General features: G+C 37.4%; 1 protein-coding gene across 1 annotated transcript in view; it reads right to left on the reverse strand.

The window, feature by feature from the left end:
• ptp4a2b (protein tyrosine phosphatase 4A2b) overlaps positions 1-19,554 on the reverse strand; it is a 29,515-nt gene that overhangs the window by 1,540 nt on the left and 8,421 nt on the right. Inside the window, exons 2-6 of the mRNA XM_084130790.1 lie at positions 9,313-9,588; positions 8,909-9,017; positions 8,715-8,807; positions 4,988-5,118; positions 609-683 (exon numbers count right to left, since the gene is read on the reverse strand). Coding sequence (XP_083986916.1) covers positions 609-683; positions 4,988-5,118; positions 8,715-8,807; positions 8,909-9,017; positions 9,313-9,317 — 413 coding nt within the window. The 5' untranslated portion in view covers positions 9,318-9,588. The remainder of the gene's footprint in view (positions 1-608; positions 684-4,987; positions 5,119-8,714; positions 8,808-8,908; positions 9,018-9,312; positions 9,589-19,554) is intronic.

Raw genomic sequence — 19,554 nt, forward strand, 5'->3', positions numbered from 1 at the left:
GACAGGGCTTTATGATTGGCCCAAAGCAAACTTCTTAGGTCAGCATGTCCTACCCTCGTATGCATCATGCCGGTAATCATATTTTTTTTTCTCACATAGTATCATACTGGTAATTTTCTGGTAATGTTCCAACTTCTCATTCCGGAAATTTGCCAGAACTGATATACTGTCATTTTTGAAAAGTTCCCGTTCACACATGATCTCTAAACGGTAATTTGACAGTAACTTACCAATAAAAACTGAATGTGTGAAAGGGGTATTTGACTCCATCCAGTCAAAGGATATCAAACTTGTTTGACATTTTGGTCAGGTTTTAAGAATATATTGTTTCCACCTGTCATGCGTCTCCTAGCAATGAGGAGCATGTTTCTGTGCAAGTTTGTGTTCGGAATGACTTCGGAAAGTCTGGTAGTGTCTGATCCTCCGTCGTTCAGTGTATGATGCTCAGTTTTTTTCTGTAACCATTTACAAAGTTGTCAAATGTATGATGCCTAGTGTTTAAAAATGGGTTCAGATATTTAAAAAGTTGTGTATAGTGTACCCAACCTTAAAGCAGAAGTTATAATGTCAGAATTAATGATCAAGGACAAATGATCCGAGCTACTTACTGTCTTATAAACTGCACCGCATCTTCATACTTCATTCCACTCTCAATTAGGGCTAAAGCCACCAGCACAGGTGCTCTATGAAAACAAGACAAAACAGCTTTCAATACAATGCAAGATTTCACTCAACTTGAAAACCTGTAGCTTAATGACAAAAAAAAAAAAAAAAAAAAAAAACCCTACTCAAAGTATACAGAGCAATTCCAATAGGGTCCTCACACCATCAGTGCTCGGGCCCTAAATATCCATTTTCAGGTCATGATTTTTGCACCTGCATCAACAACAATCAAATCAGAGTGTACCATCTTTGGGAGCTCAAAAACAAAGAGTGCTTGTGTTCACAGAGAAAACTGTATTCTGAGCTGCTTGTGTGCAAAAAGAGGTAAAGAGCTGAGAAGGCAGTCTGTAGTTGAGTTCTCACAAAACAACAGCAAAACAACACTTCAACGCTTGGAGAGCAGCACGACCACAGGCTCGTTTTAAATGGTGCTGCTGTTTGTCCCTAAAAGAACTGGTGTAAACTGAGCTCAAGAAAATGAATGCGTGATCATTTTTAGCACCATACTAACACCAGCAGGTCACAGACGCTTAACTTCTCAAGTTGAGACACTGGTTTTGTGTGTACGTGTGTGTCAGCGGGTTTATGCAAAAGGTGAGATAGACTAAGTGCTAAATATGCAAAAGTTCACAAGTGTTTGAAGAAAACACAATTGGGTCTCACATACACAACTATGTATTTTTGACTAGACATGGGTTGCTTAAGCAACTAATCAACTCGGTCTTAACTAGATGTCCAGTAAAATTAGGCAGGTTTCGAGTTCACCTGCGTGTGAATGTGTTTAAGAATCTTTACCGTTTGCATTTCTCACTGCTTGCAACAATTCAAATGGTGAAGTGCCATTAACAGACATCACACCTCTCCCAGAAGGTCCGGGAGTCTCCCGCATATTGATAGCGGCTCACTGACGCCGCAAATTATATTTAAAATCCCAGAAATTGAGCAAGCAAGAGAGAAAGCCTGTTTCCACATGGTATCAAGACACATTTTCGGTGAACAGATCAGTGGTCAGCCAAGACTCATTACCGTTAAACCTGGTATTATCACGCCTTTCAAATGATTCTTCTGTGACCACTTGCGTTCGGATTTTGTGGAAACCCTTGAATCTATTTTCGTTACACTCAACTACATCACTCTCGGCACACAAATACTATTTAATGAATGTACCACTTTAAGGCGGCTTACACAAAATAATATAATAGCATATTTTTTATATACATTATTGTTTGGGGGTGTTGTCCCATCTCCCGGAAATTAGTTTTGGCAGGGTGGGATGTCTGCATTAACCTTGTTTGTTATATTGCTAATTGTCACTTTTCTTTTCTAATTTAAAGAAACTCAACAGTTAACCTTTAGAAATAAAAATGCACCATACACTATAGTTCAAAAGTTTGCGATCAGTTATATGGGCCATTCTACAGAATTGGTGCAAACTGCTGTCCCTCATCCAAAAAACACATTTGAAAAGCATTTAATTATTAAAATCTTAGATGTTTACTAAGATCCTTCAATTATCTATTGAAACCCACAATAATATTTAAGATATCAGTAAGCTTTATATATATAAAATCATAATTTATGGGCTACTTTCAATTAGGAGGTGGCTGTCCCAAACCCTAACCCCTAAATTTCAACTTGTGAAAATGATATTGAAAAAATTTTTGCAAATTTTTCCATTCTTGTTTTAAAAAAAATATATATATTTTTTTTAAAAAATGAAGTTAAAAAAAATATTTATTTTATATTTTATTTTTAAATCATGAAACTTTATCTAAAAAAACATGTCCCGCATTTTCATGTCACTACCAAAACAGTGAATGTTGTAGTCCATTGGCTGAGACTGATTTTAACCACACTCCTACATTTTTGATCAGGAAATATTCCTGTGTCCCTCTCTCTCATGTGCTATATGGTGAGCAGATTGATCCCATCATTTTGAGGTAAATGTGTTCTAAAGTCTAAAAATCTGTGTGTAACTTTAAGGAATGTCACTACCAAACTCATTTTTTCTGCTATTGAGAAATTTTTTTTGGATGTTATTCCATAAAATTTAGTTGTTATATGTGTTCAACTGTTCTGACCAGTGATTGCTAACCATGTGCTGATTAGCATCTTCGAGCTAGGCTCAAAAGTATCTAAAATTGTCACTACCAAAACAGTCACAACCGAAACATTTTCTTGAAGTTTCGGTTGTGACATTGTTTTGGTAGTGACAAAAGGGAACACATAATCCTTTATTTGGAGGAATAAACTACATTTTAGTACAGTTATGCAAAAAATTACTACTGTAGTATGTTTTAGTAGTGTTTTAGTATGCAATATTCTGTTAAAATTCTGTAATGTGATGAGGTTACAATTACTTAATGTTGCAGTCCATGATACTAGCTTAGGTGTAAGGTTGTTGTCAGTAATGTTAATTTATATGATTAACTTGGCAGGGAGAATGACATAAAACACCAACATGCCTAAAAAAATAGAAAAACTACAACAGAGAGACAGAGAGAATACAAACAAAGGTTGAGGGAAGACCCAGTGAAGTACGAGGAATACTTAAGGAAAGAAAGAGAAAGAAATAAGAAACGAAGGGAAGAAGGAAAGTTGAAGAGTATCAGTGAATTATCTGACAGGGAGCAAAGACATGTCAGAAAAGCATGGAGGAAAAGACAGAAAAGACACAGGATGATGGTGAAAAGACAAAAAGAGGTGGAGACATTTTGCAGGGCTTCCACACCACCTAGCACTTCCAGTGGGGGTGATCAGACACCTGTACACACACACACACACACACACACACACACAAGTTCAGTGGTTCTGGAGATTTATCTGAATGAGGAAAATTATTCTGAAATTAATGTTTTATGTAAACACACACACACACACACACACACACACAGTTCAATGGTTCTGGAGATTTATCTGAATGACTCATAAACAAAATGTTGAAAATGTGCAAATAAAACAAAGTGGTTCTGAGTCTACATTGTAAGTTGTTGTTTTTTTGGGAAGAAAAATCTATGAGCATACCTCTTCTCACTTGCACATCAAGACCCAAAATATAGAATAGCTCTAGGTGTTCTTATAAGATATTTACTGTCAGATGTGTGTCTGCTATATGTACTGACTGCATATGTGCATCATAGTTATTTATTTATATTAACATAAAATGTGGACAGTCTGATTCAGCCATGGCAAACTAAGTATTGTGGTCACTACCAAAACATTACTGTCACTACCAAAAATGTGCAGTCACTACCGTAACATGGGATGTTTTGTCAAAAATAAAGTATATTGAATTATCAACTAAGATGTTATGATAGTGTTTGGTTCAATGCATATTCATACTAATGAATCCTTAACTTTGAAATCAGTACGATAAACTTTATGCCTTCTACAAAGAAAGATTGGGTTCAAAATACAACAAATCTCATAAATCACACTTAAAATATTATTAAAATTATAATCTTTATTGATTTAACCAGTAAAAATATTTTTTAAAAATAGAAAAAATATATATTTATAAGGTAGATGTAAACAAAATCTTAATAGGTCATTATAAGCCTTCTTAATAAATTATTTAATATTGTGTTTCGGTAGTGACAAATTTGGGGAGAAGGAAAATATTTCAGCATTTTCTGAAAATACAATATGAGAATTAACTGCACAATTACTAGAAAAGCATACCTTGGATATTATACAATTTGCATACATGCAAAATTTGTGGGAAAAAACAAAAAAATTTCAAGATGTTTCCAACTCTGACTTTGCACCAATTCTGTAGAATGGCCCATATATTTTTTTAAAGAAATCAATATTTTTAATCAGCAAGGATGCATTAAATTTATCAGAAGTAACAGTAAAGAATAAGATACCAAATAAATGCTTTTGAACTTATTATTCAAAGAATTCTGGAAAAAAAATAATATTTTTTTAATTATGATTTCCACTGAAATATTATACATCACTGTTTTCATTTATAATAATAAGACATGCATCTTGAGCACTAAATCAGCATATAATCATGACACTGTGGACTGGAGTAATGGCTGCTAAAAATTTAGCTTTGCCATCAAAAGAATAAATTACATTTTAAAATGTTAAAATAGAAAATGGTTATTTTAAATTATAAAAATATTTGACAATATTTTATTTTTTTAAAGATTTATATATTTTTGCATATTCAATATTCCTGGTTTTTTTTAATCAAATAAACGCAGTTTTTGTCTCTTTCGAGATTAGACACATGTCCTATCACTAGAGCTAATGAAAGAGGGCTTCTCTGAGTGACAAACATTTCAAGAAGCACTTTTACAACTAGAAGACTGACCGGCCCAACCCTGCAACACAGTGAACGGCGACGCAGCATCCTGGCTCCTCTCGGAACTTAGTCTTCAGCAGGTTTAACCAATCATCTACGATCTGGGTAGGGGGCGGAGCTCCATCATCAAAGGGCCAGTCCTGCAGCCATGAAAAAGAAAAACAGGAATAAACAAACAGCAGTTTAGATTTTGACTAAATGCTTTAATGTCTTGTATACATTTTCAGAGCATTAGAGGGAACATACAAGGTAAAACAGCTGATTAACTTGAGAAGTTTGACATGTGGCCTTGCAGAACTTGCTTGTGGAGCAAAGCATTGTGGAAGAGCAGAACGCTCTCATGAATTGTTTTTAGACAGAAGGCCACAGAGATCTGGACTCCTCCCAGCCAAACCACACAACTAGCGAGAAAGGCCTGAGAGGAGAGAGCTATGTGGAGACAAAGGAGGAGAGGACGGACAGACCTGGGAGATTAAGATATAATGTGAAGCTGGCAAAATGAGATCAATAAGGAGAGCCATCAGGAGGAGTGGGGAGGACAGAGGGGAGTTCGGGGCAATATGTATCAGGTTCACCGAAATGACGCACAAGTCTAATGTCGTCCTAAGGGAGTACGGTGGTTTTCTGGTGAATCCATTTGCATCACTAAACACAGCTTAGGACTGCATCAATTATTAGCAGTTTTATGTAGTTATCTAGGTCTGCTTTCCATTTCCTCTTTGAATATCTCAAGATATGAGCGTGTGAGAAGATTTGGTGCTTGGGAATGTTAAAGAGAAAGGGTGTGTGGGCGAGAATGACAGATAATGGAAACAGACTGGCTGGCAGTTCTGTGTCTGTTGCAGCTGTCTGGGCCGCTGCGCTCATGCTGACCCACAGAGAGCTTCAGCTTCTCTCTCTTTCTATGCTTCTTATACACGCAATCCCTTGTTCCCAATCAAACCTTCTTTCTTTCTTTAGCCATTCCCCGTCAACTGTGAGTGAGCCACTTCCAAAGTAAAATGTTCGTGCTGCAATGTTGAATAGCAGGGATGTAAATCTTTTCTCAGGTATTGGGTTACAGCTGCAGTTAGACAGATGCCATGGGCCATATATCACACACACACACACACACACACACACACACACACACACACAGTCTGCTGACTGTTACCACCCTACCGTGATTGTAGAGTTTAAACTGCTCTGTACCTTCTCTTTAAGGAAGTGAGGATATTGTTCCCATTCTAACACCTTTCCTTCCTTATTATTTTCAAATAATATTCTGTAGGAGAAAAATGATCAAATACATAAAATGGAACAAAGGCAGGGGTGGAAATTTCCTCTTTTACAGGAGAAATTGGCTTGACTTAATCCTCAGATATAGCAGAGATATAGCTGCTTATAAAACATTTGTAGCTGTCAAAATATCTTCTGTTTACCAACTTAGCATGCAGCGTACAGGTGATCAGGGGCTGGATGCACAAGCTGTACGTACACCCAGTTGAAAGACTAGTCCGGACGTAAAATGCGTTTTAAGCCCTAAGTAGAATGAATACATGTTGATGAATGAATACACCCCATCAAGGTACGTCTGAGACTAAATCTTACACCTAGTCAAAGATAGGTGTAGAGTGAAAAGTCATGACTTTCTCTGTTGATTTTAATAGACATGGAACGCTAATTTCACAGTACACTACACATGCTTAATAAATTAGCATGCACAAGCTTAAATTATTTTGATAAGAGTGTTTTAATCACGGAAAAGATTAATGTATGTGAACTAATTGTTACTGTGGACGTGAACTAATGTTTATGATTAATTCACACAGAATATGAAATATATAGCAATCGTTAAGATGAGTGTGTCTACGGCACACTGCCGACACAGGTAACTGACCTAACAAAATTTCTGCATGTAATTATGCTGGAAATATTAAATATGAATATATATCTGGGGTTATTGGCAGAAATTGTAGACCATGCATCATTTTGCTCAGAGGGACTTGGAAATAATATTTCACCTCTTTAAGACCATTCACAGCAAGTGATATAGCCAGCCACTCATTTAAATTAATTTACTGTACTAAAAAACAAACAAAAAAAACAAAACAATATTATCTAACACATAACAATTACATGACAAATGTGAATAACTGTAATTGTATGCACATACCTTAAAAAAGTCTGTATTCAGATTACAGAATTAGCGCTTCAATATTTGCAGAAGACTTATACGTATCTTTCACAATTTTAATAAGCAGAGACAATTCCCGACTTTAAATAAGTATTTAAATGCTTTGGACGTTTGCATTGTACAGGGAGTTCAGATATAAAAACGCTGACTCGTTAGGCCATATTTACGCATTGAAATCAGATGGTGCTGTGGCTTCACTTGTTATGATATCATGAGCAATTCAGTTCTTTAATAATAGCAAACTTTGAATGGCATCTTAATATAACTGCTGTAGAATGTGTCAGCGTGGATGCGCCTGGTTTAGTTGGTGCAACAGGTGTAAATATTTATCGGAAGGCTGGGCGTAGCTAAGCCCAGCGTATAACCTGCACCCACCCAGAGATGGTAAATAAACTAGGAGGGCTATCTAGGCTTTTCCAGCAGGGTCAGAACAAGATAATGTCAAGTATAAATACGCAGAGTAAGCTTTTTTTTTTTTTTTTTTTTTTAAACCACCAAGAAGGTGTTTTTATTACACGGACCCACATACAACACTTGTTAGTGACATCAGTAGGGCTCTGGGTGAAACGACCTACATAATCCAAAAGAGAGAAAGGAGCACGGGAGGTTTTGCTTGATCACTCGCCCTTTTGAGAAGAGATCACAGAAAAGACCATTGCAAACAGGACAAAGCAATCAATAAAATCGTTCCAGAGTTACCGCAATCCTCTGCAGGCAAACTGTTTGCGTTGAAGCGGCACTGGAGTTGCTCTGGTTACAGTTCATTTACATTTCATTTGCCAGTGTAATTACGTGAATCTAGTAAACAATTGTTAAACACATAATAAATAGGACTTAATTCATTACACAGGAGACCTCAATTAACCCTAACTGCTACCTATATTCAATGGTGATCCGTGAAAGTCTTGGATATTTGATAAAGACAATTACTGCATATATTCACTATGCACAATAAAACACCAAGATGTTACAGGAAAAACCTTTTTTTAATTTCATGGGGAAATTTGTAAGAAGGTTAAACTTCATGTTGAATTTGATTAGAATTAAGTGATTTCTATTATCAATGTTGAATAGTTGTGCTGCTTAATTTTTGTGAAAACTGTGATGCATTTTTTCAGGATTTTTTTAATGAAAAAAAGTTCAAAAGAACAGCATTCATTTTAAATAGAAATCTTTTGTAACATTACAAATGTCTTTACTGTTTTGATCAATTTAATGCATACTTGCTAAATAAAAGTATTAAAAGACCCCAAACTTTTGAAAGGCAGTGTATGTCAACTCAATATTTACAATTTAGTAAACATAAAAAGCACAATAAATAATAATGAACAGGGCTCAACAATAAGGATGGCCAAGGGCTATTGTCAGAGTTTTGGATCAGTTGAAGCAACTATTAGTTCCTCTTTAGGTCCAGTGAATTACTACTGGGAGTTCAGTAGTAGCCTTTTTATCAACCATCTTGCAGAAAAGCACTGTCATTCAGTGTGACAAAATGAGCACCTTTTCTTTACTTCTTCCCTTTAAACACTGTTCTTCAAATCTTCAAATAGATTTACTCACCAGGACCTGGATGCCCTCCTTCTCCACTGGTGCCTTGTCATAGGTGGCTTCACATACTCTCACCAGTGTGTTCACCTCAAACTTCTTCAGCTCCTAAGGAGGGAGGCAGAGTGAAACGTGTAAGAGAAGATATTTGGGTTTCCCCTTTCGTGACAAGCTCATTCACAAAAGCAGGATTCAGACAGCTCCCTTACCTCAGTGAACTTGTTGAGAGTGGAGTTGGTGGGGTTGTGTGTGATGAGGAATCTCATGCAGTCATAGGAAATCTCAACAGCGGCAGGGCGGTTCATGTTGGCAAGACGTCTTTAAAACAATTACAATGAAGTACTTATAACTCCTGTTCCTTTGTTTCTTTAAAAAAATCTTTGGCTCAGATCTCAGCAGTATGAAAAAATAAATAGACAAAAAAAATAATATTGGGTGCAATGGTGAGTGGACACTAGACTACTAGAAGTACAAACAAAAGCCAGAAGGAGGGTGATCTAGTCCACGATGCTCAAAGGATGTATAAAAAAATAAAAGGATGAGAAACTTGAAAGGAAAATAAAGAAAAAGGGAGACTATCCTTCAGTCATCCAATTGAGACAATTGAGATTACCCCATTCAGGAGAAGAGTTTATGATTGGCTACAGGGAGAAAAAGTTGTAGGAAGGAAGTGAGGCGGCGCGCTCGAGGACTACACAGGATCCCAAAAGGGTATAGAAGAGACAGACTGGACCCAGTGTGCTGGCTGTCAGGGAGGCTTCTGGGTAGCGTAGTCCCTCGGGCGGCTAACAATTCACTTGTCCACAAAGGTGAGGTGCTGAGCCTGGCAGAACTCTCCGCAGACGGTCACAAACGCCATATATGTGTGATCCGAATCGACACAGAAACACTGGAGAGAGGGAGAAAGAAGACAGTGAGTGCAGAATGAGATATCTTCAGTTGAACAATCATTTAGACATCCTTTAAAATCTTAAGAGTAGTACTGCTCAGCTCGGACTGATGATTCACCCTTGTTGCAGCTGCATAAGCCAGTAACTTGTCTCACTGAGAAAGGCAATTTGAAGCAGACAGGTTATAACAGCAAGTCTAAGACATCAAGACACCTACTTCCTGATTTGGCATGGAGCACAATGTCCTGTGTCATGCAAATAGCGGGTTTGCCTCTAAATGCAGTCTCTCTCAAATCAAAAGTAGTGCGCATGGGTGGGGTGGGGGGATAGAAGGGTAGAGAATGAAAGAGAAAGGCTGAGATAAAAAAGGGCACAAAGTGGACAATACAGGGAGGACTTGTTCCTAAGTTTCTGAAAACTCAAAAGGCAGTCGCAAGGATTAAAGTCAGGCAAAGCTTCAAACAGCCTCAACTGTTTCACAGTCCCACGCTTCTCTCCTCGACTCGCCACCCCCATCCACAATAAAAGGACACCCATCAAAGTAACCAAGTCATCTTGGCTCCCTGATCTGCAACAGATTGAATAACCACATTAAGAAAAAAAAAAAAAAAAACAGCGCACACACACAATGAGAGTCTTCATGATGTGAGACTTGGACATGTTGAGACAGACACGATTTCAAAAAAAGGAACATCAGAAGACTTGGATTGTCAACAAGTTGCAATTCTCAGAAGTAAAGAGGCAGTCTCAAACGCTATATTCGACAGATGAGGCTAAATAGATGGCACAAAAGATAAAGTGGCCTTTTCAAGAAAGAAAAAGCAGCAAGACTAGGAAAGTGGTTATCTTATCAAAGAACAGAGCTAAAAGCTTGCTCAAGACTAGAAAACCATGAAATGGTTCAGACAGGATAATTGAGCTGCACAAGGAAACAACCACACAAAGGCATAGGACAGGTGGAAAGAGATGGCTATTGTGACATTGAGGTGACGCATTGCCTTGTAGCAAACGAGACAATGACCCCGTTTACACCTGATATTACCGTATTGTTCCAAATAGAAGACGATGCTTTTCTGAAAAAAATGGGGTTGTCTTATATTCGGGTTCTAAACTGTATGTTAATAATAGCCTACACCCCAAATATGAGTAAAACAAGCGTTTCCCCCAGGACTCATAAAGGCAGGAGTCATCAAACAAATCTCATTAAGCAGGCAAATACAGTGTCAGAGTGTAACGTTAGAAGATGGCGAGCCCAAAAAGACCGTTTTAAAAATGCTAAAAGTAAAAAAAAAAGAAAAAAAAAAGGGGGGTTGTCTTATATTCGGAACAATATGGTCTTGGTTGATCTGGTCATGTGTTTCTCCTGTGACCACTTCTGTGACTACATTAATACACAGAATTTGGGAGTATTTAAACCGATTCGAAGAGCAAGATTCATGAGAAACACAGCTCTCAAGAGTTTGAGCTTATATAGATGGCCTGCATCTTCATTATTGAACTATTGGGCATGATATGAATGAACAAATTAATAAAAATTAAATATCTATATAATATCAGGAGGAAAAGTATTGCTAGATAAAAGCACTGCCATTTATTACAAGTCCTTTGTTTCAGTGTTTATTGATATGTGGGTGGATTGTTATCAGTGATGCATCAGAACACATTCATGTCTACACTACAAATACGACTTGGGACATTCATTCCTCACCAGCTCAGAATGTGATTTCAGAACAAATATTTTGGACACCATTACCATTGGACACTGTATTCAGTAGGGCTGGGCATTGACAAATGCAAAAACTGTTTTCAACGATTTATTGGATGGAAGGCGCATGACAAAGCTTTGTTCATTCATCAACTGAAAACAGCATAGACTGAACATATTGGTATATAAGAATCAATGTCGGTTCTTCAAAATGAGAATCGATTAAAATTGAGAAATTCATATTTTTAACCCAGGCCTAGTGCTGGGCGATATACTGGTTCATACTGAATACCAGTGTTTATTTTTGTTATTATATTTTTTTTTTTATACCGCAATACCGGTATGCCGCTTTAACAACATACGGCATGACACTGTTTGAGAGGGTCCCTTCTCACTGTTGCACTGTGGTGATGCACAGCTGTAGCCTATGTGTTACTGCTTGATGAAGATTGATAGGTTAAACTATAATTAATAGCTGTAAAATTATATTACAGTGTTTCTGTTTACCATACATTGTTTCACATTGGTGATATTATCTCTCAAAATGCATGCAAATGCCAAGTGTAAACAATGCAAATAAAAAGCCCCATGAGAAGCTATACAATCAGGGATGCAGCTGTGTGAAATGGCGTTCCTATAAAGGCTCTACTTCCTCCTGCTCTACTTTTACCAGGAACTCATGCAAATCATAGAACCGCATTTGCAAGCCACTCCTGTAATTGCTACTACCAGAACAGATGGGGAAGAAATGAGTGCAAAGTAACAGTGAGACAGGAAGTGACAGAGAGAAAAGAAATGGCAGACGGAAAAAAAAATAAGTTTTTAATACAGATGACAGGGATCTTCGTGCCTTTAAAGTCACTAGGTAATCACATAGCCTAGCTGGCAATAATACACTACACACAATCTTCTCTCACAAGACACATCTAGCGTTTAGAGGTCACACGTTTCAACTAGGCAGAACTGGAACTGTCCGGTAAGACATTCAGTTTCTCTAACACCGGAGGCGAGACAGTGTGAAGCCTCTGCTGTGTCACACGTACACCCTGCTCAGTTCCCCTGCCGCAAATATAAACACACACACACACACACACACACATCAGCTGCCCTGTGCATGAACGAACAGAGTAGTGGAAAAAGGAAGACTTCTCAGAAATGACAGTTTCATGTTGCCCACTGTTTTGTGAAATACTGCTGCATGTTATCTAGACGAGAGGTCACTGGGTCCAGAGCTCTGTCTCTCTCTCTCCATTTACTCTCTTCCATGAGCCCTCTTTCCCTCGACCCAACACAGCTGGGAAAGTTTGAAAGGCCATTCGTCTGCTCTTGTCATAATCTAGGAGAGTAGTGTACATAGTGATAATGAGCGCTCTATCTGGGAACACAGCAGCCCAAACAGGTGATAGAGGCGGTACGGACAGTTTTACGTAGCGTGACTGAGCATATCCCATACTGTAAGAGCAGGGGCGAGAATCTATGTGAATGAATTTGGTTGAATGGATTCTAGGGATTTAGCAATACTACTAAATGCATTTGCAGTAATTTAGCAGTTGCAGGAAAGGGTGACTCATGTTGTGATATAAACACTAGTGTAATACAGGTCTAATGAGTGTGAATGTGTACATATAACTTAACCTAACTATTTGTGTCTTTCATATAGGGGCATGACAAAAACATCTAAAAGCAGCATCTGAGAACATGCTAACCCTGCCAAAATCATCTGAATGCTCCTCAGCCAGCGAAACAGATTGCAGGGCTTTTGAATAGCTAATATGCCAACAGCAAAGCAATGATCCTTCTCAGATCCCTCTGATTTGAGTAACAAATCCAGCTGGGACACTGAGGCTGTGTTTTCATCCTCCATGATAAATCCAGTCAGAAACCTGCGCTAAATATGGGCCAAGGGGTGTGCAGATGCATTGCACAGCATGTCAGAACACACAGAACTAGGCCAAGATTAAAGCAGACTGACTCACTCATGAAAAATGAATGTCATTTGACAAAAAAAAAGTAGAGTAAAAAATAGAGTAATACTAATTGATTTAATTGGTCAATTATTTCTACTTGTTATACACACCTGTTTTTTTCCCTAAAGTTCTGTCTGAACTGCCGACTCAAAGCTTGACCTGTATCGGAGTCAGTTGCAAGGCCTTCCTCTCTCCTTCACAACTGTTGGGGAATGAGTCTGTGAGATCACAGGCCTTGGGTTGAGGGACGGAGAGAGCGATGCAGAGAAAACCAAAGATAAGAGCTGTGCCAGCTCATGCTGTGCTCAAACCTGGCTTTAATCACACAGGGTTGTATTAACAAGTTAAAGCAATTGCATAGCCTTCAAGTATATCTCAATTAAGTAAACATTGTGTCATATTTTTTCCAGAAGTAAGAAATCACTGTCACTGATCAATTTAATGCAATTGTTAACCGTTACAAAATATTTCTATTTCAAACAAATGCGGTTCTTTTGTACTTTCTATTCAAAGAATTCTGAAAAAATGTAATCACGCTGGGTATCGAGTTCGATACATTTTAGGCACCAACCAAATTGCCTCGATACCATCGAGTATAAAAAAAAAAAGAAAGTCTTGTCATTTGGTACCAAATTTCGATACCCGAGTGGTTAATCTACGGTGGCCGAGAGGTGCAAAACAAATCACAATTACAAAAACAAAATAACAATTCAGAAAACACAACGACAATTTAGAAAACAAAATAATTCAGAAAACACAATAACAATTCAGAAAACACAACGACATTTCAGAAAACACGACGACATTTCAGAAAACAAAATAATTCAGAAAAAACAAAACGACATTTCAGAAAAAACGGAAAAGGTAGGTATATTTTGAGAATGACGTACTTATCGCTGAATGGACGAGATACCTGTCAATCAAGCCAGAACCGGAATCAAGCGATACTGTCTGGAAGTACCGGTAGAAACAAATCGTACCCATCAACATGCCATGGAGTAAAGTTCGGTCCCATGGAGTGATAGGTACGCCTAACGAATCTACGACGTGTCCTTGTTCTGTCCCTGGAGGGTTGAGTTCTTGCAGCAGCCGCATATGTCATCACGTTTAACACACAACTTCTGCAGAAGTACTAACCACATTGTCCGGTAGCCGAACAACTGTCCTGGTCGACGCAGCTTTTAATGTCGTGGTATGTCGAAAAATGAAATAAAAGAGAGCATTGCAGTGATGGCTTCTTTGTTGGTGTATTTACTCAGAATGAAGCATAAGAGAATATGCATAACAAAAGCTCAAAACATACATTCTCAACATGTATATCACTTTTTTTTACAGTAATGACCGTTGTAGACATAAGTGACTTTAAACATTCCATCACACTAGAAGGAAAAATATGATCAACAAGCTATTTAACACTCTCTCTGTGCAGTTCTCATGCTCTAGCTAGCCCCAAAATGATGTGTGGCAGCTGGTAGTAACACTCTAATCTCATGCTTTTTACAAACAAAATAAGACTGAAACAACATCATGTACTCTCATACACTCAAATAACATCGACATAATGACCAGTTATAATGAATAGCGGGCTATCGCTCTAATCGCGAAACACTCATGCTAACCATGTGCTCAGGCATACTAAACTCATGACACACTATTAATATAGTAAATATTATGTGGTATGTCGCCAGCATGTCCACAATCACGGCACATGATGAATGTCCTTCTTCAAAGTAAAGTTTAATGTGTTCTATTTTCGCATAGCAAAACAAAGTTGATCACAAATTTCTTGATTGACAGGTGTCTCGTCCAATCTCTGATAAGTACGTCATTCTCAAAATATACCTACCTTTTCCGTTTTGTATGAATTGTCGTTGTGTTTTCTGAATTGTCGTTGTGTTTTCTGAAATGTCGTTGTGTTTTCTGAATTGTTATTTTGTTTTCTAAATTGTCGTTGTGTTTTCTGAATTGTTATTTTGTTTTCTGAATTGTTATTTTGTTTTTGTAATTGTGATTTGTTTTGCACCTCTCGGCCACCGTATTAATCTTGTCAACGTCAGTGAAACTAAGCATGCAACATCATGTATGATGTGCGCAAATCAAGTGCTGGCTGTGGTCGAGGCATCCAGGAAAAACACTAGTTTACGTCGGCTTGATGGCAACAGCGCGATCACCGCGATGCAATGAATGGCACAGGCAAGCACCGCGTGCGTCGCATGTTCTGTGTAGCGGGAACCGCGCGTTTGGGCCATTCATTGACGCAGAACATCCAGGATTCATATTTAATAATCCCTTTGCAGTTTAATATTCTCACTTTGACATTTCATTTGAGAGAAACTATCATCATATCACTAGTGCTGTAGCGGTGCGTCGATGACGTCGACGCGTCGACGTCAAAATTACGTCGACGTCATATTTTTTGCGTCGACGCTTCTTTATTTATTTATTTATTTATTTATTTATTTTTTTTTGTACCATTCCCGGAGGTACAGCTCGCCACACACACACCGCCCGCCGTGTTATTCTGTCATGTTTTCTCCCTTTCTTTCCAAACCGCGACAAACGCCTGTCTCCTTTCTCTGCAGAATGTGATAAATCCGCTCAACCAATCACAGCGCACCATTCCACGCATTGTAAACAGTAACGGTGGCGCTTTGAATACACCCGGCATCCTAGTTTTCCTTATCTACTTTGCACTTTTTGATCAACAAACAAACAAAAAAATGAATACATTTGACGGCATTGATGGACCTGTGGTGGATTCTGCCGTAGGGAAGAAACGTAAGCCATCGAAATCTAATCATTTACGTGAGGAGATTAACAAGATGAGGCACGCGGGAGGAAGAGAAATGCCGACTGTTGCTTGTTCTCACACTGCGTCAAACTTCTGTCGAATGCTGACACGTGAACCCCAGGGGATCTTTTAAAAAAATTCTTGTACTCAGTCAACGAAAACCGAGCAGGACCAAGCCATTTTACAGCTGATCGCCGTCAAAAAATTTCAGAAGGTATTTCTTAGCGATGGCTGATTGAATGTAGCCTATGTTTAGTCCAGTACGTGCTAAATATAAGATTAGTATTGACCGAGTTCAGAGGCTGTCATGTGGATCAACTTACTTTGTTGTGTATTTTCAACAGTTTCAATATGAAAAATAACTTTTATATTGATTCAATGGATTAATTGCATTTAAAAAAAAAAACGTGTCATGAATTTATTGCATTTTTGGGAAAAAAATAATCTGTTTTTATAATAAATCTTTGAAAATCAAAATCTGGATTTTAATTATTTATGTTATTATAACCTAAAGATGCTATGTGAAAGTTTGAAACAGAAAATAGTGGTTTTAATCTTGCCACTTTCTTGGTAAAGAAAATCAATTTTTTACTCAAATTAATCAAAATGGATTTATCACGTTTATACTATATTATTCAGAAGTAAACATTGTAGCTGACAGTGTGTTTGTCAGAATGTTTATTTTTTTAAACCACAACCTTCTAAGTGCTTCTTTTACTGATATATTTAACAATATCTTTTGCATTTCTCATCCAAACAACGTCAAACTTGGCACTGCACTTACTCGTGCCCAGACAGCTGTCGAGTTTGAAATCCATCGGAGTAACGGTTCGAGAGATATGCGAATAACAGACAGGATAATTAATTCAAATTAGTCGTTAGATTAGTCGACTAATCGATAAAATAATCGCCCGACTAATCGTTTAATAAATAATCGTTTACCCCAGCCCTACATATCACAGATCTAGACGGCAACCCGTCAAAATAAGTTTGGTTAGAAATATATAGAAATATATTAGTCTTGTACAGTATAATGTTCATCTTAATGTAATACTACTACTAATAATAATTATAATAATAAATATTAAAACATTTTTAAATTTCAAAAATTTTCTTCCATGTTATAATGTTTACAGTAAACAACAGAGGTTGTGTAGCACTTGTTTGCAAAAAAATTAAAGAGCTTGTTTGAATTTTCATTTTAATAAGATAAATTAATGTTTTATGCCTTCATCTGATTACCAGAAAAATAAATTAAATGCGCACAGACACAATTTAAAAACATTCCATAGGGCCCTATTATTGTATATAAATTAATAAATTAAGTTGTTTTGATGAATTTAATTAATTAGATATGATTTTGATTGAACCATTAAAATGGAATATAGACAAAATTAAACAGCACAGAACTGGGTAAAAATAAAATGGAATTTGAAAAAAAAACAAAACAAAAAACAGTAAGAAGGTAATTTTTGTTAAACTTAATAAATTGCTGTTAAATTGAACACGTTTCATGATTTAAATTAATTACGCACGCTTTTTGATTAATACAATTTAATTTAACCATCCAGAAAAATTAAAACGAAAAAAAAAAAAACAGAATCCAGAAGAATTTTAACGGGAAAAACAGAATTAACTCACATTAAACTTTAGGCATCTTGTAAAGTGTGCTTATCCTTAATGTTAGCTACATTACATTAGCCTCTGCTATAACATTATCTGTTCATAAAATTGGTATTGAAAAAAGTATTGTTCAGGAACCGGTATCGAAAAACTTTTAACGATACCCAGCCCTAGTGTGTGTGAGTGTGTGTGGACTTTGTACCACAGTACTGGTACACACTTTCCAGACTTACTCTTTGCTTCAGCACAGACAGTGTCTTTTTAAACTGCAAGTATCCCTTCAACACAGCATAATTGGCACACGCATATGCACTCCACCCTGGTGAGAGCAAACATCCACCCATGCATTGACAATTCACAGAAAAACTCCCCCGACAGCACTGACGCATGCTATTCTCACCCAAATTACACAGAACAGATGTATGCAAGTACAAGAAAAATGTTCTTCAGGTGACGAGCACTCTTTGGAGATTTGCCATTGATTGCTACTTCAGTATGCTTGCCATTAGAGCGAACAGCAGAAAACTGATCACAGGAATCCTGCATGAGAACATGCGTGTTTGTGTTTTACACAAGTGTTGATACTTGCCGCACTTAACCACAAAAGTGCAAAGGCTTCCCCTGTCATGTCACTCTCACTAGAACTTCCGGAGCTTTAAACATGCACCGCTGTTACAGACTCTCTACTCCATTTCCACTACAAAGTATGCAGAAGATACCAAGCAGTGAGGGAGCGAAACATGAGGATACACCTGTTCAGATCTGCCTGACTTGTTGTAATCACCATGCTGTACTGCCGTGGAGGAAGCAACGTGAGAAAGTGCAGCGGCAACTAAAACCACAAGAGCAAGCGCCTGAATTCTCCATCTAGATAAGAAAAGATAAGCCCAAGTCTATCCTAAGCAGGAATGATTTGAGGCCATTAAGCACATTCCACAAGCAGTAAACTTTACATCAGTTCCAGAAAGGTTAATACGCAGCCATGCAGGTTTCCACAGGCCATGCCACAAGCAATCATATAACAGCTCCCAGGATGTTTAATTAAAATGGTATGGGAGAGTATAAGAGAAAAAGCAAGTTGGATCAAGTCGGGCCACCACAAATGCATAACTGAGAAAGGAGGTAAACATTCCTTTACCGATTACTGTAATAAGCAACAACTGATTCTGCATTAAGCTCCCTGAATAGACACCGCCAAAGAGGTTCAGTTTTGTTTGCTGTATTCCAGGGCATTACAGATGAAAAGGTGAGTCGGCTGAAACTCATGAGAACAGAAAAAGAGGTTTGGATGGGCAGGTGTCACTGTATTGTTGGCACTGCCATAAAGAGTTTCACATTGTTTAACAAGTAGTAAACGGAATGTTGTTCAGCTGATAGCGTACAGGTAGGGCTGAGCGATACATTAAATATTCACAAGGATTTTTCCAAGGATATAAAAAAAAAGAGCAACATTTGTCATTCAGATCTCATAATATTACATAATGAAAATGTTGAAGAAAAAAAAAAGAAAAAATTCAATCCATTGTTTGTTGATTGGATGAAAGCAGATCTGAAGTCAAGTGTAAGAAAGGGGCGAGGTGTGTCAGAGAGAAATCTGTTTCACCAGAAGTAATTATAATTTCATTTAAAATTATGCTGTCATTTTTTTTTTAATTAAATGTATGCATGGATAAATTTACAATAAGATAATTAACATGCATTAAGAAAAATTCTCATTTAATGCTGACATTAAGGTGAGATTTAATCTATATAACAGAGTTCTACATACAGCCAAAGACCTGGGTTGAAATATTACTCTTTTCTTTTAAACACTGAACGGCTCCTCAGGTAAATGTCTAACCGAGAACTGACTAAAAAAAACACTAGGATTTCACACCTA

The sequence above is a fragment of the Abramis brama genome (genome assembly GCF_963993115.1).
Source record: "Abramis brama genome assembly, chromosome: 12".
Lineage (NCBI taxonomy): Eukaryota > Metazoa > Chordata > Actinopteri > Cypriniformes > Leuciscidae > Abramis > Abramis brama.